Source organism: Patagioenas fasciata, chromosome 1 (genome assembly GCF_037038585.1).
Source record: "Patagioenas fasciata isolate bPatFas1 chromosome 1, bPatFas1.hap1, whole genome shotgun sequence".
Classification (NCBI taxonomy): Eukaryota; Metazoa; Chordata; class Aves; order Columbiformes; family Columbidae; genus Patagioenas; species Patagioenas fasciata.
Genome location: NC_092520.1, coordinates 21,058,248 through 21,086,131, shown reverse-complemented (window position 1 = coordinate 21,086,131; position 27,884 = coordinate 21,058,248). Strand labels below are relative to the sequence as shown.

Sequence of the window (27,884 nt, the reverse complement as noted above, 5' to 3'; positions counted from 1 at the left end):
ACAACATTTTCTTTTTCTGAGTATCTGAAGTGTAGCATAACTGATTCACCATGTTTATCTGTTTAAATGATTACACTTACTGATTATCATCGACATTACCGATTCATATTACTGTTGTTGTTCTGCCTTTTTGCTGCCTAACTGAACCATAAAAGCACTCATTACTTTGCCAGTTCTTTATCCCATTCATCAGCTGCACAGGGTTGTGACTTAGGACAACTTACTCACTCCTTACAGGCAACTCGTTTACATCTGTCATTGCATCCATTCCCTTTCTCTGTTCTTCTCCATCCTTCCAAACTTTTCCTCTTCCATACTGGCATTTACACTAAATCCCTTCCTCTGGCCCTTCCCACTCACTGGTTCTTATCATCTCTGCATCTCCCATTCTCCCATGTCCACACATTCTCCATCCCAGCCTTGCCCCTCATTCTACCACCTCTTTTTCTGCTTCTCACATACATTGTCATGATCTGTACCTTCCAGCTTCCTCTGCTAGCCTGAACTTTGCTCAGAAGACAACCCCTTCCCTCTCTACCTTCCTTCTCTCACACAAAATGTTACTAGAAAGGGATCGTGAATCTGGACACCCCTATAAAAACACTTCCACTGGACCTTCCTGGTCTCGCTTCCTCACACTCGTCTGTGGATCACATATATGGAAGCTGGACTTCCCTCTTACTCCTCTTTTCCCCTGTCCACTCCATCTTCTCGTGTTTCTTCCCACTCCCACTTCTGTCTCACTCAGTTCCCTCCCCACCCTTTTCCCAGTTACCAATAATCCTCTCTGACACAGGTATTTTCAGCTACATTCAACACTTTCCATCACTTTAACTCCCTTTTGAGTGTCTCTCTTTGCAGCATTTACACCGTCAGTTGACCACTGTCACCTTCTCCTCTGTGCTTTTCATGAACCCCAGTGAATACACAGCTTCCCTTCACTTTAAACATTTATTTACCCTTCGAACCGGCCTTTCTCTTCCTCAAATACAACTGCTTCTCTAGTCCTTGTCAGCTTTGGAGGTTGATATTTTACTGCTAGAAGAGGTCGCCTTCTACTACTGGGGAGCTGCCTGCTCTATTTTAGGTTCCCCCTGACCATGATCTACCCAGGATATGAACCTCAGTGTACATCAGATGTCTCAGATGCTCCCAGATAAGGGTCACACCGTGTGCGCGCACACACACACACAGAGATACTCCTCTGCTGCAGGACAGCCCATATTGCTGAGATCAGTCACCCATCAGCTGCAGGGAGGCTGGTTTGGCAGCCCAGCTCCCACGTCTGAAATACCAAGTTTTACTCCTCTCTCACACCCGTTATTCACTCCTGCTGCCATCCCTCAGGAAGCACCAGCTGAACTTTCAGGACAAGACCACCAAGCCTCTTGCCCTCGATTCCTATACTTTGTATAACTTTTATCCACTCCTATGTCTCATTTTCTCATCCACATATGTCACCCTTTTCCTCCTCCTCTACTTTCTTTTGTCAATTCCTAGAAAGTTCTCTGCCCACACATAAACGACAGTCACTTTTTCTCAGTTTAGGTCTCTACTGAAAGGACACATTCACAAATCTTACAGTATATCCTTTAGTCTTCAATTACCAGCTCTGGCCATCAGTCTCCATTGTTTTTACCTAAATTGTCATCTGTCTGCACTGTTACTCATTCCTGATTTTGTCACCTTTTCCCTCTCCTGTATTCTTTATACCAGCCAGAGGGTCTTGTTTGAAATTAGACTGCAAGATATTTAGAGCAGAAACTGTGCTCGTATAGCACCTAGTGCAACAGAGGCTTGTAAGAGCTAGCAAGTATTTTCCCCACAGAATGTAAGGATGACGACTGCCCAAGGCTGGTGGGAACTTACCGAGCCGTACAGTTCCCCTTTCTCATTCATCCCAAGGTAGAGTCCACTGTCGACTCCTCGGATGCTGACCAAGCCCACTGCTATACTGATAAATTCCAGTATACCTATAAAATGCAGGAAAAAACAATCAATGTACATATTGTTTCCATTGAAAGGTTTGGTTTTTTTTTTTTCAGATCCCTGAGCACCACACAGCAGTTTTCAAAAGTGTTTTCCCATTTTCAGAGTTGTTTGGAGGAAGATGAGGAACAAATGAATGTATCTCAGAGTATGACACTTGAACGGTGAAGTCCTTTGAGTCCCTGCTAGAATGATGCATTACAGACAGCATTAACATACCAAATTAAAAGATTACTCTCAATCTTTCTCATCATTTTTAAACACAGATCTAAAGCTCAGTCATATTCCGATTCGCACAACATAGAATACATTCCAAGGAAATAAAAAGCTTTTAGGTTGCCAAAATTAGCACTGTTGAAGAACCTATGAAATTTGTCTTGCAAAACAAATTCTAAAAAATACATTTGAATCAGAATTGTGACATAAAAACTTTACACATGGAGCCAAAATATCTACTTCTAGGCATCAATTAATTGGGAATAGGGAGAAAGATTTACTCACAGTATGATCTTCCAGAGGCTTGAAAAATGAAAATCCTTAGTGTAGTGCAGAGTCCCACATATCTCTGTCTAGATAGTTACCATTCTTTCTGGTATGCTATTTATTACTCATCTCAAATTCAACAATTAATATATTCTAAACCTAAGTAACAGTGTATAAGTGATGAAGTCTTCCCATGCACATAACAACAAGCTCACACAGACATTTGTGCACTAGAGATGGAACGTTTTGCAGGGAAGCGCAGCTTCTGCCAAGCTCCTTGGTTCAGCATCAGTGTGCAGGGTACAGCAAGTGTCTTTATCAAATATTAGTTCATCTGCTTCTTAGGGTTTGGGTTTTTTTGGCAGCCTTCCCTGCAAATTGCTTTCTTCTCCAATGAGGATGCTACCAGTTAAATCGTGCATAAAACTACAAGTCTTGTGGAAAAAAAAAAAAGGAAATTGCTTCCTATTTGGGAGCACTTGTGTAAGACCGTAACGACTTCATAGGAGTGATCCAGCAACGTTCAAAAGCACACTGCTGTGTTATGCTACTTTCTGAGCCACAAAATAAAGCACAGAGTAGCATTTTCAATATATTTTATGAGTTTTCATGTCTAAGCACAGCACATAACTATTTTTAAAGCTTACTGGAAACTATATTTACTTGAAATAATAAAATAGCAGTATAGCATGTGTTGAGCCTCACATGGCCAATAAAAAAGCACTTCCATGGATTTTTTTTAACAATTAATTTGGCATCTCCCACAAAATAGTTGTGCACTAATCAATAACAGGCATGAATCACATAAATCTAACATAGCACAAGTTGAACCCAATAGGGAAAATTTATAGCCAAGCTAATGTAAAGATGAAATGTATTCCCTGTAAGGGACTATTGATCATTACCTTATATATTATTCAGTACTACAAACACCATAGTCTTACTGTTTTGATAAGCCTGTGTTAAGGCCTGGGCATCTTACATTATTCTCTACATATGCACAAATCAAAAATACTGGGAGGAAATATTTAGTAATCATGGAAATTTTTTTTTAGGTAATAAAAAGTGGTAGTGTGCTGTTTATCTGATATATATAGTATCTCAGATACAATTGATCCATTGAAACAATTTAAACATTCCCATTCTATCTGGGCATGCAATACTTCCAGATTTCTTTTTAAGGCTTTTTCTGTAAAGCTTTTACCAAGCTATCATATTACCAAGCAATTTTAACTGAAGTTAAATCTTATGTTAAGTGTGTACTATACCATACTATAGCTAAGTTAGTAAGTCTGGCATCTTTCTTGTCAGTATAAATGCAGACTCTAATTGCTGTCCTCATTTCAGATATTTGGGTGCGTGCTGCTTAGACTGTCAAAAGAACAAAGAAGCACTGTCACATCCTATTGTAAGTGTAGAAGATGAATTTAAGATACTTGGCAAAGAGCATCCACATATTTGAAATCAGAATATAGACTTATAATTTGAAATATTCAGAAGACTATTCACAGCAAGTTTTACATGCCACGCTGCTAAGTCCTTCAAGAGATTATGCGAGGCCAAGTATTTAGCCTTACACAAGTCTTGCCAGTTTAAGGATTGCATGATTTGGCCCAATACTCCTGTGAATATTTTCATTGTATACTTTCTATAATATACAGGTAGTACTTAAGACCTGAACCAGATATTAGAATAGATATTCATCTTCAAAATTAGGCTGGACCAAAGGAAAATCAGGACAGTTTCAAACTTTTAAAGCTCAGGCCCTGTTTATAGGTAAAAATTGGGAAAAGAAGAAAAAGAGAAAGAAAATAACTGTCTCAGGACCTGGGATACTGAATATCTTCTTGTCAGACACTGAGCATTTTCTTTCATGAAACCACTTCAAGGCAAAGACCCAGTCCTCCACAAAGAAGTTAGGAAGAAAGTTTGGGGGAAAGTGATTTCTTACATGTCCACATCAGCCCTTCACACACCTTCTTCCACACGAAACAACTTTGACCATGCTGAATGGCAACAAGACACCACAACACTGACCATGAAGGCCAGCCCTGCTCTCCTCACAGGCTCACAGGAGAAAGGAGGTGGGCAGTTCACACAATGTGAAATATTAAATTTGATCTAGATTAGCTCTGGTGAAGAACAGACCTACAGACGTATTTGCCTTGGCTTTCAGCAATGAACATCTCTGCAACTACAGACCTTTTTGTTGCTGGTGTTCCGCCCTTTGCACATTTTTGTCTTTGGCTACATATAGGCTCTGTTTATATTGCTGGATTGTGGCAATTTAGCTTCCGTTTAGCATCCTAACACACCATCAACGAATGCGGTAAACAAGCACCTCTGCCAGCCACGTCTTTGTACGACTGCCCTGGGCAGCAGTGAGAAGGGAGCGGCGGGGGACCCGCAGGCAGAGCGCAGGTCCCTGGGTCTGCCCTGCCCTGCCTTCAGCCAGTAATCATGCGCCCAGGGAAGAGCAGAGGGGAGGGCAAAGCGGAGCTTTTCGCGGCTAAGAAGCTGCCGGGAGGTCAGCCCGATGATGAGGCGAGGGCAGGGGCTTCCCCGGCGACCCCCTGCACCTCCCTCCCGCCAGCCGGCCGGGGCTGCGGCGCTCGGCTGAGCAGAGCGCTCCGCCGGGATGCGTCCCGCCTGTCGCAGCTGTCACCGCTCCGCCCGCTCCCCCACATGATGCCAATTAAGAGACGGCAGCGCCGCCAGCCACAGCCCCCCAGGAGGCAGCGGGGCCCTGCTTCAGTTTCAGGCTCCTACAGCGCCCTTGTGTCGCCGGCCTCCCCGCCTTCCACCCGCCGCTCCGCGTCCCCTCCCCTCTGCAGCGCTCAGCTGCGGGGGACGGCTGGGGTCCTTCCCTCCGCCTAAAACCTGAACTCTAATTTGCACTCCCGGGGCCAGAGCCCTCCGCATGCATCACCACCCCACCGGCCCCCGACCCGGTCTGCGGGCTCTCTGCAAAGGCAGCATGGAGAGGAAGGGGGAAAGCCCCGACCCGTGCATACAGCAGCAGAAGGGACGGGCGGCCGCCGCCCCCCATCTCCGGTCGGAGCCGCCCCGTGCGCCCTCCCCGGTGTTGAACCCTCCTGGCCAGCCCGAGAGCCGGCAGGGCGAGGCGGAGAGGCGGGAGGGCGGGCGGCTGCGCGGCTCCCGCAGATGATGAACGCAGCGGTTCCCTGTAGCAGCAGGTCCCGGGGAGCGGAGGTCACCTGCTGACAAGCTTTTTTTTTTTTTTTTCCTTTTCCTGCATGCTCCTATTTTTTTAATGCTGTGCATGCAGTACTTGTGCTGACGCACACAGGCACGCCCCTCCGCTGTTACAGAGTTCCTGAATTTACAATTACTCCACTGTCTAGCAAATGCCCTAGACCAAAGGAGACTGCATCAAAAAGATTTCTTTTGTCACCCAGGAGAGATAAGGCTTTGATCACCTGAGATCGCGTTACAGGGGGGACCGAGCAGGGCTCTCCCGGGGAGCTTTTCTTTTAAAGAAGGACATCTTGCTGCAGGAATTGCGAAATGCCTGGGCTCCCAGAACCGGGCGAGTATAGACACACAATATGGCTCGGTTTATTGTATGCAATAGGCACACATCCAACATAGCATCACAAAAGAATTACTCTTATCTGATGTCTCTCCAGAGGTGTGTGCGTGTGTGTGTGCGGGGAGGGGGATTCCCACAGGGCTGAGCCCAGAAAGGAGTTTACGCGCAGCCCCCGGGGTTTTCTTTGTCCTCCTTATTCCTGGAGGAAAACTTCCTTCTGACTCGTCCCCCCACATCTACACACACGCAGGTTTACCGCACACGCTCAGAGAAGACCAAGTTATGCTGCTCTCCCCCGGGCATCTCCCGCGTTGGGATGCAGACCTTCCCAGGATCATCAGAAGACTTTATAGTCACCAAAACCCCAATAGCATCTGCTGTTCAGTGACCTCCCGCAAACACAACACCAATGTCACGGCACCGATACAAAAGCACCAAAATCCCTTCCCCGCCCCCAGATGAGACGGGAGCCCCGACACGTCCCATGGCTTTGCTGTGCCAGGTCTGCCCGACCCCGGACCGAGCAGGGGCATCACCGGCGCACTCCATGGGAGAAGAGTTATCACAAGGGTGCATCCTGGGGAGGAGAGGGAGATCAAACCGAGAAGGGAAAAAATAAGTCTATTTAAAGCCAAGGCGCTGCAAGTGCTGGAAGAGCTGCCCCTCGGAATTGTCGGCTTCCTACAACTGCGGCTGGAAAGCCATTTTTAAAAATAGACGCCGCGAATAATGTGGTCACCGCCGCCTTGCGAAGGGAACAGCTGGCGGCCCTCCTCTGGGGGTGGCGGGGCCCTGCGGGGAGCCGGCCCCCCGCAGCCCCGGCTGCCGGTGCGGACAGCGGCGCGGCCGCCCTACACCTGCTGACGGCCCGCACCGCACCGCGCCTCCCCCGCCAGCCCCGCACCGCGGCCGCCTCTGTGTGTCCGCACCTGCAGCGGGCAGGGGGAAACCGGCGGTAGTTCGGCAGCTATGCACGGCGCCTGCCTGTGTCAAGGAAAATGCCTAGATGCACAATTCCCGCATTACCCGCACTGCGCGACTGCCTAAAACATTTTCCCCACTTTTTCTCGCCAGCAAGCGTGAATGTTACGCCCCCGGGACAGCCGCGATGCTGTCTCCCCCCCACCCCGCCTCCTCCCCGGGGAACCCGGGCGGGCGGCGTGGGAGCGAGGCAAAGCATGGAAGCAGCGTGAGGGTGTCAGGGAGCAGCGGCTGACGAGGGACGGAGAATAAACCTGCGACCTCAGCCTTTCCCTCCCCCCCTTCCCTTCTGCACTCTTTGGAGATCATCTCCTACAACACCGGCATTATCTAAACAGCTTCACAAGGCAATAAAATACAGTTTAGATATCGTTCAACATCTGGCATTAAAACACGTAGAGAGGAAAAAAAATCACCACAGGACTTTGTTTTTACGACCGAATTTCAGTGCTGTCAGGTTGGTTCACTCACAAGTTAACTCCTTCCAACAGCTGGGAGCGTGGCGAGCTAACCTGGCATATTTTCCTCACCCCTCCTTAAAAAAACAAAGAATCAGCTCGTCCAGGTTGTTTTAGTTACTTTCTTACGTTCAATCTGCCAGGCCTTTAACAGTCTCCCTGGCAGCAAAGAAGCTCCAGGCCCACTTGACTCGCGTGTGCATGCACAAGCTCTTCAGTGTGGCCGAAGCCATGAGCCCCCCAGCCCCCAGCCCTCGCTGCTGAGTCACAAACAGCGTCCCCTGGAAATGAAATTCAGGGGATGCTCTTTCCAATTCGCTGCCAGCTTCACACGCCACACAGCTCAGGAAAGGCAGGTTTCGGTGCGGGCTTCCCGGCGGTTCCGGGTGAGCACGGCGGTACCTGCGTTCCCTCGTGCCCGCCGTGCCGGGCACCGGCAGCGCCGCACGGGGCCGGGCCGGGCTCGGCGTGCGGCGAGACCCGTTGCGGATCGGCGGGCGCTGCCGGCGAATCCTCGCCGAGAGGAGAAATAGGCTGGGTTTGCAGTTCAGGCAGTTACTAGGCAGGTAATCGGCAGAGAAAACGAAAGAAAAGCCCCGGTTAATTTGCGTACAGGGCGACTGCCACTCCCTTCAGGAAACTCGGTGAATTTTAAATTGTAGTGGTTAATGATTAAAAACCCTTTAAACTCGTGAAATCATATCATTCAGCAGAAACGTCCTGAGCAAAAATTCCACCACCGCCACCACCACCTCCCAGTACGTGTCTGCTCTTAAGCAGAACTTGGGGTTACACCAACATCGCTACCGAACACCCGGCTACTTCAGCGAGGGCTCCTGCTCCGCTGCGGTGCTGCCGCTTGTGTACATCTGCAATCCCGGAGACGTTCATTTTTGTCCTCGGCGGACCAGCCATCAGCACAAACCCCCCTCCCCACGCGCCTCGCAACCCCCGCCGTCCCCCCGCCCGCAGTTCTGCCCCATTATTTTATCACATGACCACTAAAGGGTTAAGGATAATACCTACCAAATCTGCTGTGGTCTTGCCTGGTTCCCTGGATAGTACCATTGGGGAAGATTTCTAAATGAAATCCAGTCCTGCAGTATAGCTGCCTCCGCCTGAGGATCCCCTTTAAATGATCCAAGTCCGTGACCGCAGGCCCCCTGGGTAGCCCACCTGCCTCAGACTGACCCAGGTGGTCACTTAACAAAACCGGACTATCCACCGGCAAAACGGGCACATTCCCAAAGGGTACTGCATCCTGCACACCGAAATAGTTCCCAACTTCACCTAAGGGAGCCATCAGAAGATTCTGCTTTTAGAGAATAAGGATAAACAATAATGATGGTGCCAAACCCAGGAGATATAAGATATATTCCACTCCTCTCCCCTCCCTAGCGCAGTTACAGAGAAAATGTTCTTTCTTCAATCCATTAAATGCATAAATAAAAGGAATATTCTGTTTTGACTGGTACAGGTTCAAGGTCAAACCAGTTAGTCTAAGAAACCACCACTTTATACTCACACACTGACATATTTATAAACATATAGATGTGTATATCTATATAAATGCATATATCCCCAGCTCTTAGCAAGCAATACGGTCTTCAGCCCATCCAACTGTAATAAAGAAAAAAATCCGTAGTTTCTCCATTTGGTTTAAGATAAGAATGACCATAGCAACTTAAATACCTAGGCGTTATAGGGATTTTTTTAAGATGCACAGGCTACGTCAGGATTTATGGATTCTGACTCCAGAAAGGCATGCGCTGTTTTTACTCTATAACAGACTGCATACATCAGCATGAATCCTGCAAAGGGGGAGGGGGAAATCGCACGTTGTTGGCTGAGATAAATCCAAAAAAAAAAAAAAAAAAAAAAGGAAAAAAGAAAAAGGTAAAAAAAAAAAACTTTTGACGTCCAAATCTATTATCCAGAATTCTCGGGAGGCTCAGCAGATGTCCACTGGTTTAGGATTTTTGACGATCCACAAGCAAAGCAGCAACATACAAGTGCTTGTGTCTTTCTTGGCTGGCTCGAAACAGGTGTTGCTTCTGCAGGGCTCCTTGTGAAATGTTGTACTCCAGCACTGAGCTGCAGCTCTTGACTGTGGATCTCCATCCAGCACGCAGAGTGGCGCAGGAAGAGGCATTGGGCTGGGTTTAAGGTAGTCCTGATTGCTGCTGGAAGGATTCTCCGAGGTCCTAGCGCTCAGCCCTACCTGCTGCAATACAGAGTCGCTTCCAGCTCCAGGCACGGCGTGGAGCGGCTCTTACTGCTCTGCGGCAGCGCGGCGCATGCAGGCAAATAAATAAATAAGTGGGCGAAACTTTGGGGGAGGAAAAAAGCGGCGCGGCGCTAAATATACCGGGCCCGCCCGCTGCGGGAAGCGGGCTCCTCGGGAGATGCCCGCATTGCCCGAGTCCCCCGTGACATTGGCGGGGGGAGCGGGGCGGGCAGCGCGGAGCCCGGCCCGGCCCCGCCGCTCTGCCCCGCCGCAGGGGAGGCGGAGGCGCGGCCGCCCCGCAGTGCAGCCCCGGCCCCAGCCCGCGGCCGGCCGGACCGCGCCTCAGGTAACCGGGCTGCCGCTGTCCCAAGCAAGGTTGAAACTCAGCTCCGGAAGGCAAACCGGCGGGGTCGCGGGAACTTCGGGATTCGCGGCGGAGTGGGGGGAAGGAGGGGGTCGTTATCGCCCACGCCGCATTTTTTTCCTTCTGCACTCCGGCCCCCCGCACCGGCAGCCCGCAGCCCTCCCGCTCTCGTCCTTGCGCTGCTGGAAGCGGTCGGGCCGCGCCGAGTGCTGGGGTGGCAGTTTCGGGGATGTCGCCTCGGGAGCGGGTAGTGCCAGGGCGCCGCCGCCGCCTCCGCTGCCGCCCGGGGCGCTCCGGGGGCGACCTGCGGCTTCTCCCCCACCCCGGGCTCGGTCCAAGTTTTTAAGAGCGCGGTGGAGGGGAGAGAGAGGCGGGCAGGAGGTGGCATGGGTGGAGGCGGGGGTGCTGATGCTAAGTACACGTTCTCCTCCCCTCACCCGTAAAAAAAAGAAGTTATCTAAAACCGCCAGGAGAGACCCGGCGAGGAAGGAGAGGATTTCTGTTTCTCCTTATGATACCGCAGATTGATATTATTGTGGTTTTGCCGCGCTCCAGTGTAGTTGCATTAATTAGCAAAGGGACGGGAGGGTCTCCTGCCTTTGCAGAAGGGTTGATTGGGCAGAGCTCAAGGACCGGGCACGGTGCAGGGGCTTTGCATGAGGGAGCAGACGGCTCCGGCAGCCCCTTGAATTAAGTGCAAAACCTGAACACAGGCTCTTTCGGGGCGGAAGGGGCGGGGGGGGGGGGGGAGGGGGGGGAGAGAGAAAGGGAGAAAAGGGGAGAAAACAGAATATCTTGGGGGCTGCGGGGGGAGAGATTGCACGGTGTGAATGATGATGTGCATTGCTGAGGTGGCAGGGCCCAGGAAGGTCACTGGTAGAGGCTGGAAGCAGAGCTCTGAAGAAGGAGAATTTTGCAAGGGGGTTAATTAAATATAATTGACTCTCTGTATGTCCTTCTGCATGGTGGGCATGCAGTGGAGGGGGTGACTCTCCTTGCCTTCCCCACCACAAAAGCCAGCAGTACAGCTCTGACTGGCGCAGACTTTCTGCATCCTGCCCCCCCCCCCCAACCCTTGCCACAGTGAATTCACACTTGAGGGAAAGAGACTTCTAGTTTCCAGGTCTAGCAGGGAAACTGCAGCAGGGAAAGGCAGTGTCTTGAATTCCCATGGACCTGCAGGGAACTGACACACTCCATACCAGTGGCGCATGAGCCACCTCCCTTTCATTTGTCTCCAACAGTTTTTATTGCTGCTCAAAGCACGGGATGCAGAAGCTTCACAGCAGGGTCCCAATCACAGTAGTTGTATAAACCCACAAAAAGAAACAGTTGCTGTGTGTCAGTCCATGCATCTCAATGTGCAAGAGCAGACGAGCCCCCCAACACCAAAGCAGGAAAGTCAGTGCTCTCCAGTAAATAGTTCCACAGCATTTACCCCAAATACCGGGTTTAAGGACACTGCTCACAGACACACATTGGTTATATCAGCGTGAACAACTGCAGAATGACTTGGGAAAAACTGCAGAACTCACCATGTCAAAAATCATTATTCTTTATCAACTGGATCATAGCAGTACCCAGAGGCCCCATTCGGGGACCACAGTCTCATTGTGTCGGATACTGTAATAAGAGAGATGGTCTATGCCCAAAGAGCTTATGATCTTAACCCATGATGAAAGACAACAGGTGTATACTACAGACCCATGGGGGAAGGATAAGGGAAAAGCAGCCTTGAGAATAAAAAGCAACAGGCCTGGCCAATGACAAGTGTTTGGTATCAGAAGGAAGTTTTAAGGTGATCTGAAGGAGAACAATAAAGGAGCTTTATGGTTATCAATAGGAAAGTTTGTCGGTGCGTAATGGCTAACTTGGTAGAGAATATGAAATTGCTTGTTAGGAAATTGGACCACTGAAAGATGCAGGTTTGTGCCACTGGCAAAGCAAGGGAGTATTGCAGAGTGACTGAAGGGCCTGGTATCTGGTGTGCTCTCAGTCTAGGAACAACTGGGAAAGAGTCTCCCAGCTCCTTTCCAGTGCTTTGAAATTCACATTTCTAGTCTTAGTGAAGAATATTATATAGAATTCTAATTTTTTCCCTACCCCAGGCTTCAGTATTTTTCATCTTGTACTTCAAATCAGCATACCTTATGGAGAATATCTGAAGGTAAAGAAGGTAAAGAAGAAAGTATTGGTATAGTTTCCTTCTTTTTTTTTTTTTTTTTTTTTAAGGACTTAAATGAAAGCCCACAGATTATTTGCTATAGGAATTTTAGTGTTATAAAAGTGTTATCTAAGTTGAGGCTTTGATGTCTGAATTACTCATAAGTATCAAAGCCACACATGAATTATGCAGGACATCCCCAAAATTATACCCATCTGTGAGTAGGTGGTGTTCTAACCCCGCTTCACATAAAATCTATCTGTGATGTGTAACATCAAACTTACCCCTTACAAAAGTTTGGCTTTACTGATAGCTGGGGCCGTATTAAAACTTACACTTTTATCCCCAAGACACTGAGGCAGGAACATCCCTAGTTCTCCTCTACTCAAGATTCACACCCACTTCCCTTATACCCTCCTGGAATTAAAGACTGCATCTGCCACAGTGAGTCATCAAGAGCTTACTCATCAGCTCTATGCAGGATTTTAACTCCTGAGAGCAGAGCTGGTCAGAAGGATCCTGCACTTCTTAAGTAGTTCCTGGCACATGTTCTCCTCGCATGTACCACACCAATGTGACACCTCCGGCAAGTTTTAGACATCATGACTTTTTTTTTTTTTCACCTGTACTCTGCCAGCTAGTTCAGTCTTACATGAACTTTTCACATATCAGTTTTGAGTGCCATTTAAAAAAAAATAAATCAGCCTGCCATAAGTATTTTTATTTTTTCATTCTCCCAGATTGTGTATTTCCACCAAAAGCACAGGATCCTAGTCTGGACCTACAATGTATCTAACTCATTTATTTTCCAGCCTTGCAGACAGAGAACTGGGTGACTTATATTATTAAAAAGAGAGATGCTACAGCTTTCCCATGAAACACATGGCATTTGCCATTTTTACTAAAATGCCTTGAGTCAGCAAACTTTTAAAAACTGCTTTTTAATAAATCAAGAATAATACAGGAAGTAATGCTATTTTCAGTTTTCTTTACAAGTAAGAATTTTTAGGGTACTTTGAACCATTATATAAACCTGGATATGATAAGAGTATTAACTCATCTCACCTCACTTGAGGCTGCTACAATGGAGACATCTAAACTACTTGCTCTTTAATGAAGCAATAGCAGCAATTTTAGGGCACAAATCATCTGACCTATTCTAGGCGTCTACTTTAGGATGACATGACTCATGCTCTAAAGATGCTTAATTCTTCCTCATGTATGAAGGGAGCCTATATTAGATGTAGATTTCTACATGACAGATGTCTAGATAGGACTGGATAGGTCGCACCTGCTGCGCTATACATGTGATTCAGCATTCCCCCAGAATGGCTGGTGAGGGCACTAAACTATTAATATAGCTGCACAAATTAATCCTCCAGAGAAAACTCACACCATCTCAGAAATGAAAATTTACCAAAATCATTATTATGAAACATTAGATTGCCTAGAAATAAAATATTTGTGAAAACTTATTAACCCTGTAACTCAGGTTGATTTGATTAGCATAAGAAGTGTCTACAGATTTAGAAAAACTTATCTAGAGGAATATATTTGCTTTCTCCCTTTAAAAATGGTAGAAAAAATAGAAGCATTAATGACAAAAAAATATTACCTGTAAGAATTCCAGAAGACAACATGGAAGGGCCTGTTTCTCAGTTCACCGAATTTTCAAACCAGAGGAGTGTAAAACATGTAGTTTAGATGGAAAAATCCAAGAAAACAATAACATCAGTGTCATCATGCGATCACAGCCACACCAGGATATCTGACATGGAATTCTTACAGCATTATGGTATTTTGCTGCATACAGGAATTAGTGAATTAAATAAGCATTGGCAGAATATGATCTTTGTGACTGTCCTATGGAGGGAGTTATCAGGTTACATGTTTTAAGATATCTTAATTTAAGTATCAAAGTAATAATGCCATTATTGGTCAGACACAGTCAAGAGCATTGACACAGGTGTTGATACAGTCTCTTGGAATGCGTGTCCTTGTTGTTGATACTTGAAGATAGACAGGGTGATGTAAGTGTGAAAGCTGCCAAATATGTTTAAAATTTCTCTGATGCATGTATTTGTACATGGCTTGTATCTGCTGTTCTTAGTAATGAATTAATTTTCCATGATGTTGCAGCTCCCTCCAGCTCAAGAGCCAAAATGCCATTGATCAGAAGGAGAAAAGAGGAAGAAATCAGAGTTACCACGTGTGCAGAGGTGTCTGCATGGCAAGTGATTTGTGTGGCATGGCAAGTGGTTTGTGTGGCACGGTTCATGGAACTGCTCACTGCCAGAATGGCTCTGCCACTTTGCCCCACACACCTGTCCTGCCCAAGCACACACAGTGTGTATTCAAAGGTTTCTACCTTCTTCATGCACCCATACTCATGGTGCTCATTTGTGACTGCAGGCTCGGCAGGGTTTGCCAGAAGGCTGCAGGGTGTCTCTGAGGTTCTTCCTTTGCCTGACAGACTTCTTTTGTAAATAGTTCACTACCTGAAACATGGAGTGGCATTCATATAGCAACCAAGACACATACCCAGACCATCAGCTGGACATGACTTACCAGTGCTAGACTGGAGCTGCAACCAGCTCATCATCACCTCCCTTGGGGCAGGGAGGAGGTGTCTCCGTGCTTGTCCAGCTCAGCAGGAGCTGGGTGCGTGTCTCCACTCACCGCTCTGCCTGCGCTGCGGCAGGCGCAGCAACCCGACGTGCCTTTGCCCCGATGGAGAATGTGGTCCATGCCGGCTCCATGCCAGGCCCATGCCCTCTTTCTGGAATTGCTGAAGGCCTCACTAGCTTTCCCGCTGGAAGTGATTACCTCGCCATGCACAGCACCGTGGCCATCCAGAGCGCAGGTTGAAGGCGGCGGGACCGCCGGCTGCCGCCGCCTTCAGGAGGCACCTGCCGGGGGGGTTCTCGCCGGAGGAGCGGGCGGCGGGGCCGCCCTGGCTGCCCGCAGCGGCTCTTCAGGGGCGGCTCCCGCGGGGCCGGGAACCCCCGCTGGCAGGAACGGGGCAGGGTGAGGCGGGTGCTGTGGGGCAGGGGCAGCCGCCCCGCCGCGCTTGTGCGGGGTTCTCTTGCCCTCTAGCGGGCGAAGCCAGCGGGGCGGCCCCGCCGGGCCCCCTGCCGCCGCCCCGGGCCAGCGCTCCCCGTGCGACGCCAGAGGCCGGGACTCGCTCGGGAGCTCCGTCTCCCGTACCGGGAACAGCCCAGCCACCCGCTCCGGCGAGCGGGTGGACGGGGGAAGGAGGCCGGGGCCGAGCCCAGCGTTCCGGTCCCCTGGCTGATGGGCAGCTGTGCTGCTGGGGAGCACAGCAAGAGGAGCACAGCATGTCCAAGATGCCACTACCGGCACTCAGGCAGCAGCAGGGAGAGGGACTCAGTGCCACAGTCCCAAGTAGCATGAAGAGTTGACGAGCGAGACCGTGATGGGGCGGTCAGAGGCACCATTCGTCTTTGACAGGTCGTGGTCGCTGACCATGTCCCCACTGCTAGGACCAGGGCCAGCCAAGCAATCGATGATCTCCAGGGAGCAGAGGGCTACATGCCCCCAGTTGCTGGGCAGACATCGGGTGCCCTCGTTGGCTGGTGCTGAGAAAGGGAGCAGTCGCTGAGGTCATGGGTGCCCCAGGCATGGATGGCCCTGCCACACCAGGACCTGGAGGCAGCTCTGCAGTGAGCCCACGGCTGAGTGGGGATGGAAGGGGAGCTGGAGGCTGAGCCTGGGGAAGGGAGGACGTCGGTGCTCGTGTGGGGTGTTCTGGCGTGCCACAGGAAGACAATTTTTTTCAGTCTAGCCTGTGTTTACTAAAATTTCTCATTTTTTGCTAATTAATTAGAAAACATTCCGGTATCGCCATCTTCATTTTCTTCCTTCCCAGATCCAAAGCAGTAAAAACTTCGTCCTTCCCTACATTATTTTAAATGTACTATCTCCATCTAAAAAAAGATCTTACACCATCAGTAGGAATTCATGCTTTACAAATGTTTTAGAAAATTTGGATTTATTTTTAAACCTGTCAGTGACTGACTTTCTTCCTCTACTCTTCAGCTTGGCTTTTTAACTTTTCCCCATTTTGTAAATCAATTTTATACTTTTGCTCCCTCCCTGTTTAAAAATTATTTTCAGTATTACATATTGCATTTTTGTTCTGACTGCTGTTGTAACCGCTGAACCACAACAGGCTTAAAAGTTATCCTTCTTATGAAATACTGCTTTTTAGCCACCTAACAGAATTCAGAATCCGAGTTTGTTTTCTTCCTCTGTAAAGCTTTCCTCCTGTCACTCTGATTTATAATCTCTCATTCTTTGGGAAACCCTGATACCTCTGGGGTGACTGTCCCCTCTCACTGTGTTTCCTTGAAGTTGGGCAGTGATGAGAAAGTCCTCTGTTTGCTTGTAGTGAATGTAGTTGGGTCACTTGGAATGCAGTCACTTGGAAACCTCTACTCTCTGCTACAGTTATTATAATGTTTTGAAATATTTTGCATGCCTGTGTCTGTTTCATTCGCTTAAACGCTATCCAATTACTTTGTTGATAACTAACATATTTTGCATGGCTTTGCCTGGTGATTTCCTTAATCATTCTGCTGCCATTTCACCAATAACTCAACAGTCTATAACTGCATGCTGATGCAGTGGCATGAAAGGACAGAAAATAATATAACCATTTTCTTGAAGTAATTACCCTGTGTATGTACTAACGTTTTCCTTTTGACTGGCCAACACAAAAACATTTCAGACTAGAATCTCAGCTTGTTTCTCCTAAACTTTTTGCTTTTCCAGCAAAACTGGAGACCTTTCCCCCTTGTACAGGGATGAAAGGGGCTGCTCTGGAGAAGACAGTAGTTGTGGGGAGCTCTGGGAGCACGAGATTACTAAGCCATTCCCCGTGGAGGACTGCCATCTTCTGTTTAAGCTATTTCTGTTTGCCCAATCTGCACAAGTTTATAAAGGAACTGGGCAGAAGTACGAGAATAAATGCTGTACATTTTGGAGAGGGTGGAAGGTCATGGAAAAATGCACAGTCTTTTGGGTTTGAAAGGCAGTGTCTGATCTATGTGATTGTCCATTTAACATAAGAACATGGCTATAACAGACCTGGGTAGAGCTACACCACTACCTTCTCTAGGACAGCGGCAGTGGGAAACACCACTTAGGGAAAAAGTATTCCTGGCCACTTTGTGCAGTCTGTTCCCCTTGTTCTCCCTCAGCCACTACAATCACTGGATTAGGGACGCTAGAAGGTCCTTCCCTGCAAACCACCTTTAATATCTGCTTATAGACCTGCTGTCCCTGAATTTGCCTAACCCTGCTGTCATGGTTTAACCCCAGCCAGGAACTAAGCACCACGCAGCCGCTCACTCGCTCCCTCTTCCAGTGGGAGGGGGGAAGAGAATTGGAAGGGTTAAAGGGAGAAAACTCGTGGGTTGAGGTGAGAACAGTTTAATAATTGAAATAAAATAATAATCATAGTAATAATAATAATAATAATAAATTTTAATGAAAAGTAAAATACAGAGAGAGAAATAAAACCCAACGAAGACAAGTGATGTAAATGAAAACAATTATCATCACCAAATGACAGATACCCAGCTAGTTCCTGAGCAGCAGCTCCCCCTGCCAACCTTCCCCCCCAGTTGTATTGCTGAGCACAATGTCATATGGCGTGGAATATCCCTTTGGTCAGTTGGTGTCAGCTGTCCCAGCCGTGTCCCCTCCCAACCACCAGCCCACTCGCTAGTGAGTGGTATGAAGAGCTGGAAAGGCCTTGACACTGTGTTGACACTGCTCAGCAGTGGTGAAAACATCCCTGTTATAGACATTGTTTCCAGCACAAATCCAAAATGTAGCTCCACACTGGTTACTATGAAGAAAATTAATGCTACCCCAGCTAAAACCAGCACACCTGCTTTATCCCCACTTCCATAGTCTCTGATGACAACAAATTCTCAAAGATCATTACAGTAAAAAAGAACTACTATCAGTTTCAAACCCCTCTCCTATTAGTTTCATTGCATATTTCCTAACCCTTGTGCTGTAGCTGTTGAATAACAGGTGAATAATAGCTGCACATTCACCTTGTCCATTCCCTTCATGATTTTGTAAACCTTACTCTTTGCTCTCTGCCACCTTCTCTCTAAATGGAAGAATTGTAGTTTCTACAGCCTCTCACCCAGGAGGTGCAAGGGTCTTACTTTCCCTTAAGGAGACAATAAACATTATTGTAAACTTAAAATCAAGCTAAGGGAAGATGGAAAATGGGCTCATGTGACGTGTTATGTGCAACTCATGAGGCAGATAATCAAAATAATTTCAGCCAGAAGAATCCTGGGGACATGCTTTTACTTACTCACTGTCAGGTCAGTTCTCTAGGAACTGGTCACGGAACCTAAGTTTTGTGTACAGTATGTCAGATGTTTTGTGGAACCAATCAATGCTAAATTCCTTAACAATATCTGCAATGTGACCATCATCTGATACAGCAAGTAGTGGACCTTTCATATCATGGATCTTGGTAGTGTAACAGAGAAATATCCAAGTGTTGACCATTATATAGCTCTGGTGAATATAGTTTTAGCCATGGAGACTATCACAGGCTTATCTCAAGCCTTCATTGCTTGGCTAACTGTGCTGTGTGCAACTAAAAATGTTTGAGTTTGACTCCAGTAGAAAATTCAGTGGTGGTGAAGACATTAACATGGTGGAGTGCTGATCTGCAGACAATGCCAACATTTCACACCATTAAATGACATAGGTTAGACATTTTACGTTTGATGGTATTCACCATCTTAAGGCAGTCGGTGCTCCAGACTATAGTCCTAACACTGCCAACTGTTAGTGAACAACTACACAGACGAAGTGAAGGGGAGAGAAGGGACTGCACTGTACATAATCTTTTCACATACTGTTGTGAGCCACCCAAAGTATTTTGCAAATAATCCCATGTGCTGTTGAAGAATTGGAAATGGCTGTGACCTATCAACTACTCAGGTGTTTCAGTTAAGAAGTTTTTATTCTCCAGATCTTTGCCATGCACAGCTGCAACCTCTGATGTTACAGAGGGGGTTAAGCAACAATAACAGTGGTCTCTTCTAAGTTTAAAGTATGTGAAAAATAGGCTTTCAAGGAAAGGAAAAAGAAAACAACAGTGGTTCTGAGCTACTACACAGCCCTCAATGTGACCCTCCCTCTCTCTGGCTCTCAAGGCACTGCTTTTATGAGGGTCACAACACACTTCCAAGTACCAGGAAGTATCTTCATCCCTACCCGGGATACCTCCGTATGGAGGAGCTGAACAGAAAAGTCTCTACTCCTCTGCCTCCATCCCTCAGAATTCATACTGGGTTTCCACATCCTACCCTTCATCTCTCAGAAAAATGGGACAAGGAGATGAAAAGCTCTTTAGTGGCAAGAGTTTGCTTCTCTGCCTTCATAGCTGCTCCTGATAAAAGACAGCTTTCCCATTCTGTTGTTTAGAGATTTCATCAAAGCCTGCAAACCTGAAATCCACCATGGTGATTCCAGTTCCCTCCCAGCAGATATTACTCCAAGGGAGCTCAGAAATTCATCAGAGGGTCTGAGAAACACGTCAGCATGGAGAAACCAAAACTAAGATTTCACACCAGAAATGGATGCTGCCTGAACTGCTTTGCTTTTCCTAGGCATTGCAGTAACATCACTGACAGGCAAGTAAGGAAGAAAACATTCAGGAGGTTCCTGTGCTTTCTCCGCTTTAAACATTGCTCTAGGTTTGAGGAGGAGAATTGCAGTTACTGTCAGGGATACTCAAGGACTGGCTTTGTAGCACAACCAAGCACTGAGAACACACTTCTGCAGATACAGACAAATTGGCTCTGACTACCTTGTCCTTACTGCAGTAGCACTGCAGCCAACAGAACTATGCAGGCAAATGTTGAGACATCAGGCAGACTTCTAATATTAGGTATTCTGCTTTTTTTAATGGTGGACAGGCTCGTGAAAAAACACATGGCAAAACTGAAGGAAAATGATCTTGCCAAGCCTCGTGTTATGCTATTTGTATAAATCTTGATACGAACAAGCAGAAGGAATTTGCTTGAACTTTCTGGAATTCATACCTTGTATTCTTGTAATCGTCTGATCATTCCAGCTCTGTATCTGGGAACCTGGTTCTGCTGCCCTGCTGAGGGCTACTAAGGAGAGTTCTGATAGGGAGCTCATAAACTTTGCTCCCTTCTTTAGAGTACGTGTTTTCTGGTTGTGTCTTCCAGTGGGGTGATGACACTGCAAACCCCAATCCTCCAAAAAACTGGAGCAGATCCTCAGCTTGGTAAACTGTCACAACACCATCCCATTTCTGGAGCTCTGACAATTGATATGAACAGGCAATAAGCCCATTTGGGTCTTTTACACCCTCAGGTAAAGAACTCTTACCTCATTGCAAACCCTCTGAATTTGTGGGCCATTCTTGGCCACAGATTCCATATCAGAGAAGGATAGAAGAAACCAAAGCCTGGGTACACAAAACACAGGGAAATGAGTAAAAGACCTAAGAACCGCTTAAACATTCACGGAGTCACTCTGTGAATTTCTGGACAGACTGTTTGCACTCCAGATGCTCAAAACACTTGACTCTCAACTGTAAAAGTGTGAGGACTGAGACCTTAGCAAATGTCCTTGAATAATCCTCTCTGTAGATTTGACTGTCACTAAGTTTTTCCCTTGGCACAGATTTTGGTCCAGTAGTTCCCATATTTTATTTATAATTCGAGTCAGATACTGCTTTCATAATTTTTTGTCTAGTCATTTTAAACATCTTTGTACAGTATTCAGACAAGAACAAATCTTGTAGCTATTTTTATATTTGCAATTTCCCTTGGGTGTAAGCAAAGTCTATATAATGCAGAGACCATAAAATATTTCAAATTTATTGCATTCCAAATCTCTTAAAAATTTGAGGCATTAGTGTTGTCTATTAACTTAACAGTAAGAATGAAACTTATTTATTAGCATTTCTGAAAGGTAAAAATAAATCTGTAAGACACACAAATGCCACACTTGAAAAATAACAACATACTGGTAATATGCTTGAAGAGAGTCAGTCAGTTATATGGATATGTTTTACAAGTGGAGTCTCTCTTTAGGAGCAGGGAATCAAATAACTTCCATTACTGAAATGATTTTAAATTATGCGTTTGATAAGGCCAAAGCCAAATATTCAAAATACAGAGTCTATATTGAGACTGAAAGGCTAAGAATCTCAGAACTGCTCTTTGGTGTCTCTTCTTGGGTAATTACATTCAAAAACTCTGAAGATATCTATATGAATGCTCAGTAAGTGAACTTCAGAAAGTACATACAGAAACTTAGGTCCACTAAGATCTCTTCAATATCTTTAACTATTTACTTGCTTGTATCCTAAGCAAGGATAAGGATTTCAGTGCCTGATTTTGAGCACTCACTGTTCTAAATTCCTGGCCTCATCCTTCTGTAGAGACATTACACTTTCATTAACCTGTGGCGTTTTTTTCACATACGAAAATTTAAAATACGTGCTTTACATCACTTCATACCTCCTCAGCACTTCTGAAAATTATATCAGTGAAGTCTAAACCACTAAAGGTTTCCTATTTCAGAGGATATACAGCTATGATCTTTGCTTTAGAGTATTTGGGTAGTTATTGGGGTAGTCCTGCCAGGTTATGGAGAGCAGACGTGAGCTGCCAAGAGGCTGATAAGCATGGTACCTTTTTATTTATGGTACCTTTTTATTCACATGATTCTGCTTAAGCAAACCAAGAAGAAAAGCTGGTGCAGGCAACAAGACAGCAGCATACACTGTGAGACAAAGAACATGAGTTTCATACTAAATTCTGCCCGTAGCTGGCCTTCCAGCCTGACCTTACCAGCAATTCCTTTCAAGAGTAGTACTTAGATAAGCTACTTCTGAGTGGAATATTGCAAAATGACTTTTCACTTTTTAAAAAAATCTTTTGAACAGCACTTAACAGAGAGATCGCAGTCTCTATCTCCCTATCAAACACAGAGCAGTCTGCCTCTTCCCCCCTCACTTTAGATGGGCAGCACAGAGCTCAGAGCTATCACCTGCTCAGGGACTCTTCCTGTCTGGGGCTGAGTGTGGGTGCTTTTGACCCTCAGGACTTCAGCCACCCTTGGCAGGCTGCAAATTCAAACCCTTCTTCTGTCTGGCAAATATTAGGTAGCAACCTCAAACCTCCTGGGGGGAAGCTCCACACAAGTGGCTCCAGTTGCAAGTGCTTGATGGTATAGAACTGCATAAGCTTAAACAATTTCCAGTCTTACTCCAAGACAGAATATAAACTGCTCAACTCAAGGTCAGTTACAGCTAGATCATGACAAAACATGAATTCACACTGACCTGGAGAGGAGCTGTTCCGGACATCGCACTCCTTCTTGAATATATTCACAAATGCAAGCACCTCTGCTCGTCCTAATGCTCATATTTAGAACATATGTAACTGCTGATAATTAATGTCCATTAGGCTGCATTTACAAAAAAAAAGCCTGTTTCACCTTCACTGAGGTCCAGACTGGGTATCTATTGACACAAAAGATACGAATTTTAGCTTTTGCCATCTAATAAGAGATACATGTCCCAGTCCACAAAACAAACCATCAGTTTAGACTGACAGGCAAAGATTTCTCTCACATGGCAGAATGCTGTCTCATGCTCTTCTGAGGACATCTGTTCCCCGTCACTACAGCTGAGTTGCTTCTCATCAGTTCCAGCATTTTGATAGTACTAATTGCTGCTGCATGGCACTTACTGTTGAGTCTGCAGGAATTCATCCCACCTCTTTTTGCTGACAGCGTAAGCTGTAGGATTGCAATGTCATGTGAGCTGCTTTGACATCTTGTCTTCTGGGTTTTGTTTCTTCTCTCTGATTTCTTATAATTATTGAAAGGTTCTTACCTCTGCTTCTTTACCTTTCCAGGAAGGTGCAGTCAACTCAATTCAGTTATCTTTGATTTCATCTCCAGTTCTGCTCTCATGATGGACCTATCTCATCAGCTCCACATTCCACCACAGCCTTGCCTTTCATCTTAGTCATGCTTTGGTGTGGCTGTTTGACGACTGAAGCAAGAAATATTCATGTATGGAGTCCTCGAGCTCTTAATCACTGAGGGTTTAGAGCAGAAAATCTAGTATTTTGCCCTTAATAATAATACCCAGTGACCTTGCCCTGGGTATTACAACATTTTGTCTTGTTCCTACCCTTCTATTAAAAGTTCATTTAGTTCTTCTTGTGTAACAATCTGATCCTCTTCCATTTTTCTTATCAAATTTGTCATCCTCAAACTATGAACTCCCTCAAAGATCTGTGTGTAAAACAGAGAGTAAAAGAATATGGCATTCTAGAGTGAGATTCTGTATCTCTGTATGAGCTCTGGCCCCCTGTGCCATAACCTCTTTTTGAAAGCTGCCTTCAGTGCCAAGGGCTCTGCAGGTAGCATACACATCTTCTGAAATGCCAGAAGGAGTTAATATATCAGCCTCCTCCTCCCCTTCCTGATGTGCACATTTGCAGCTGTGGAGGGTTAGAGCTGCAGCAGAGCCAGGTGAACAGCTGACTTTGTCCTGCCCATGATGTGCCACATCCATACAAAGACAATCCCCTTTGTGCAAAGAGCTCAGTGGGAATGCTCGAACCTCAAGCTATTTCTTCAGTCAAGCTTTTCAAAACCAGGCATGACTTCCTAAGCATTTTGGATTTTCTTTTTTCTATTTGCGTGACTGTTATTCTCAGTGTTTGCTAGGTGGCAACATACCTTCCCAAAATAAATATTTTATGGTATCCTGGTTCTCTGGAACACTGTTTTTTTCTTCTCGTTTAAACCCTTTGCCAATTTTAGTACAGTCAACATTCTTTAACAGGCGATGAATCAAAGAGAACCACAACTAAAGTTTTTAAATCTATGAAAGCCCATAGAAGTCCTTGGGAAGAAAAAAAACTCTGCTCAAGCTTAAATTGTGTACACAAAAGCTGGCAGCACCTTTTGGAATAAGAAATGTCCACTGTACAAACACAACTAATGTGATCAGAAAATAACAGGCCACGTTAACATGTACATGTAAATATCATCTGTGCCACAGACTCTGTTAACGGGCTTGAGTGACTGACACTCAGAGGAGACTAACATCAGCAAGAGGAGAATACGGCTTTTTGTTGGGGTTTTTTGTTTCTTTTTGAGCAGGCCTTTTACTGAGCTCTTTCTGACATGGAAACCTCAATCCCGAATCCTTCCAAGCACAAACCTCACCCAGAATTCAGCAGAAATTCTGCGGATGCAGGACTCACAGGATCACATCCAGGATGCAGCGCACAGTGGGCAAGAGCTCATATGTGCACATAAACAACAGGGTCTGTGTCTCTGGCAGTAATTTAGAGATTTGTAAGCAGAACTGCAATGCTAGATTATAAAGGCATACTGTAAATCACAGAAATATCTAAAAAGAGGGCACTCTTTCTCCTCACCTGAAGCTTTGGGCTGAGGCTCTTGCCTTCATTTCAGCTTGCACAACATGCAGAAGATACAAAGACAAACAGAATTTATCTTCCTCTTTCTCTTATCATCCTAATGCTCTTGATTACAACATTATGAGACATTTTTCAGGCTGCTAATTCAATGCCCACTGGCAGTTCTGCTCTTTCCTCTTCAAGTACATTTTAATGGTATCTCATTTGAAATTCAAGTCTGGTAAATATAATAAATTTGATTGTAACTTAGATTCCCTAGTTATTAAATTAGCTTATTTTCAAAAAGAGTGCTGAATCTAAAGGAGAAAAAGCTGCAAATTATACCTGACAGCTTTAATGCTCTTATAAATATTTTCATAAAAGACATTGTGATTCATCACAGATAATATGTCTTGGAAAAAAAAAATCGGGTGAGCCGAGAAAATAATGCTAACAGCTTTGCAAAACCACTTACAATTTAAAATAATTTGGGTGGCGGAGAAAATGTGGCCAATTCTGAAGACTGCAAAGTGTTCCAAATTACATTAAATTTTCTCCTGCAGAATCTCTGTTTTTGTGTAAAACAACAGCAGTAATTTCTACTTTCGTAATTGCCAAGTTAATATTAAGTGTGGAGAAACCAGGCAAGACACCTTTTGTGAGTAAAAATCTTAGCATTTTTCTGATTTGTTAGAATGAAAGATGTGATTGACAGTAAACCCTTGTTTCTTATTCATAAGCTTAACACATAATATTACTAACCATATTACAATAGGGTTGTGTATTGTACAGTATCAATATTATAACTCCAAGATTCATAGGAGAAGGCAGACGACTTTAATGACACTTTACAGGGCTCAGAGAAACCAGTGGAACTGTGAAGTACAAATAATGGCATTCTTGTCCTTTGGCCCAGAACACAACCACCTGAATCAAGCTGCATCACTTCTGTTTCTGGATGTCCTGGAATTACTTACAGGACATTTAGGGGAACAACTTTTTATTTATGTCATTTAGGTAGAAAGCTTGAGATTAAAAATAAAATCAACTCTATCTAGCAACAACAACAAAAAATAATATTATAATCTTCAGACTCCAAAATTTAATATAAGAAATTAAACTAAGGGCTAGAGTCTATGATCCAGAATTTCTCCATTCCATGATCCAGAATTTCTCCATTCCATTTTCATAGGGGAAGACATCTTTAAAGATCTATTTTGTATCATTTGCACATCTATGTACAGATTTCATAGAATCACAGAAATTTAGGGCAGGAGGGATCTCAATGGATCACTATCTCAAACTACAGCATTGAGGCAGAATGAAATATGTAAAGAACAGTCTCAAGAGACAGTTACTTAATTCGCCCAGAAAAAAAAAATCCTATGAAGCGTGTTCTGCAGCCCTTCTTCATAACTTGTTCCATTGCTTCCCTATATTCATAATGAAAAGGATTTTTCTAACTTGGAAATTAAGCTACTTCTCCTTGTTTTTTCCCTAAACAGCCACTGGAGAACAACTTATCACTATTCTTCTTCGAAAATTCTTTTCCGTAAGGGGGATGTCAACACTTCCCTCCTCTATTTTCCACTGTCTACACTAAACTAAATTGTGGTTTTTACTCTTGTCTTATGATGTTGTACTTTGTTGAACTCTCTCCTATTTATTTTTATTTTCTAAAGTTAATGCCCCAAACTGGATACAGTAAACCAGTTCAGGCCTCTGGAAAGCATCTCACCCAGGCTTCCTTTCCTACGAAAGGTTGGACCAGGTGACCTTTCAAGGTCCCTTCCAACCTGAGCTGTCCTATCATTTGTAGGGGAGTATCCAATCTTGCCATCTCCCTGACAGTACATATCATACATGAGAACTGGCTTTAGGTGACATGAGCGCATTTATAGAGCTCATTTAGTTTTTAAGTTCCTTCAGATCTATGCAGTCTTCCTGTTCCATCTAAGGTTGTGGGGTTTATTTTGGTGTGTTTTGCATTTGTGTAATAGATTCCTTTTTCTTCAGTGTAGGACCCTATACTTATTGCACTTGTTGATTTTAAGCCATGTCTGCAATTTGCAAGGATCATTTCACTATTCTGATCCCTTTTTCCAGGGTATTTCAAACTTTTTTCAGCTTGACATAAATTTTGAAATTTATAAGCATATAGTCTAGTCACTCATCCTATCAGATTGAAGAGAACTGTCCTCAAATTCCTGAAGCCTACATGAAATGCCACCTCAAACTGACTGCAAGCCATCAATAATCACTTTTCCAGCACAGTATTTTCTGATTAGTTTGCCTCATCCACCCTTACCTTCTAGAGATTTAATCTAGGTTGTACTTCTTCAGGGACCAGAGTCAGAAGTCTTACTAAAATCTATGTAAGTCATTTTTCCTGCTTCATCTGTATCTACTAGGCAATATATCGAAGAAGAAAATTAATTTAGTTTGACATGATACGCTCTTGACAGGGCATGTCTGGAAGTTTTTATCACCTTATCATGTTCCAGGCCCTTAGAAACTGCTTATGTAATAATTTGTTCCAGAATTCAGGGGTGGAAGTTTGTTAGGCTACCTGGCTACCTTGGGTTCTCTTCTATATATATTTTTTTATTTTTCTAAAAGCAACAATGTTTCCATTTTTCAGTCATTTTCTAGTAGTTTCTGTCCTCCATGAGTTTTCAAAGATATCTGAAATCCCTGGAAATTCAGTGCTTACTTGGGCTAGTTCCTGAATTACTTTGGCAGGTAGACTCAGGAAATGTGAATGTATCTGTCTTACCCAAGTTAGCTTGTCTTTCTCAAAAATTATTTAGTTAAATATCCAGACAGCAGTAACCTTTCTTCTGAGTTTTGAAGACTATCCGACGTTCGAGAAGCGTTAGAAACTTTGGCTTGTCTGCATGATATCCATAATAAATTTATTACATGTGGGCATCCAATTAGCCAGATATGTGGTATGCTGGCTAATGAAAAAGTTTACAGCTCTAAAAAAAGTAAGTTATCAAAGGAAATGCTAATTAAAATGTTTAACATAATCCTTAAGAGGCAATTGCAACCTAGCTTGGTTTTCTGTCTTTTTGGTTTTGTTTATTTTTTTATGCTAATTTTGGGTCACAACGTGATTCAGATCATGATAACACATGGCACAGTTTTTGCAGAAAGGAGAGAATAACTTTA

At 45.1% G+C, this 27,884-nt stretch overlaps 1 protein-coding gene and 1 long non-coding RNA gene across 2 annotated transcripts in view; one reads left to right on the top strand and one right to left on the bottom strand.

Annotated features, from left to right (window-relative positions):
- Window positions 1-11,071, bottom strand: part of FGF9 (fibroblast growth factor 9) — a 30,653-nt gene extending 19,582 nt beyond the window's left edge. Inside the window, exons 1-3 of the mRNA XM_065830906.2 lie at window positions 9,475-11,071; window positions 8,491-8,754; window positions 1,870-1,973 (exon numbers count right to left, since the gene is read on the bottom strand). Coding sequence (XP_065686978.1) covers window positions 1,870-1,973; window positions 8,491-8,754; window positions 9,475-9,616 — 510 coding nt within the window. The 5' untranslated portion in view covers window positions 9,617-11,071. The remainder of the gene's footprint in view (window positions 1-1,869; window positions 1,974-8,490; window positions 8,755-9,474) is intronic.
- On the top strand, window positions 9,936-24,047 carry LOC139827169 (uncharacterized). Its single transcript, XR_011737451.1, has 3 exons — window positions 9,936-10,037; window positions 14,359-14,438; window positions 23,187-24,047. It is a non-coding gene; the product is annotated as an uncharacterized lncRNA (long non-coding RNA).
- The last annotated feature ends 3,837 nt before the right edge of the window (window positions 24,048-27,884 follow it).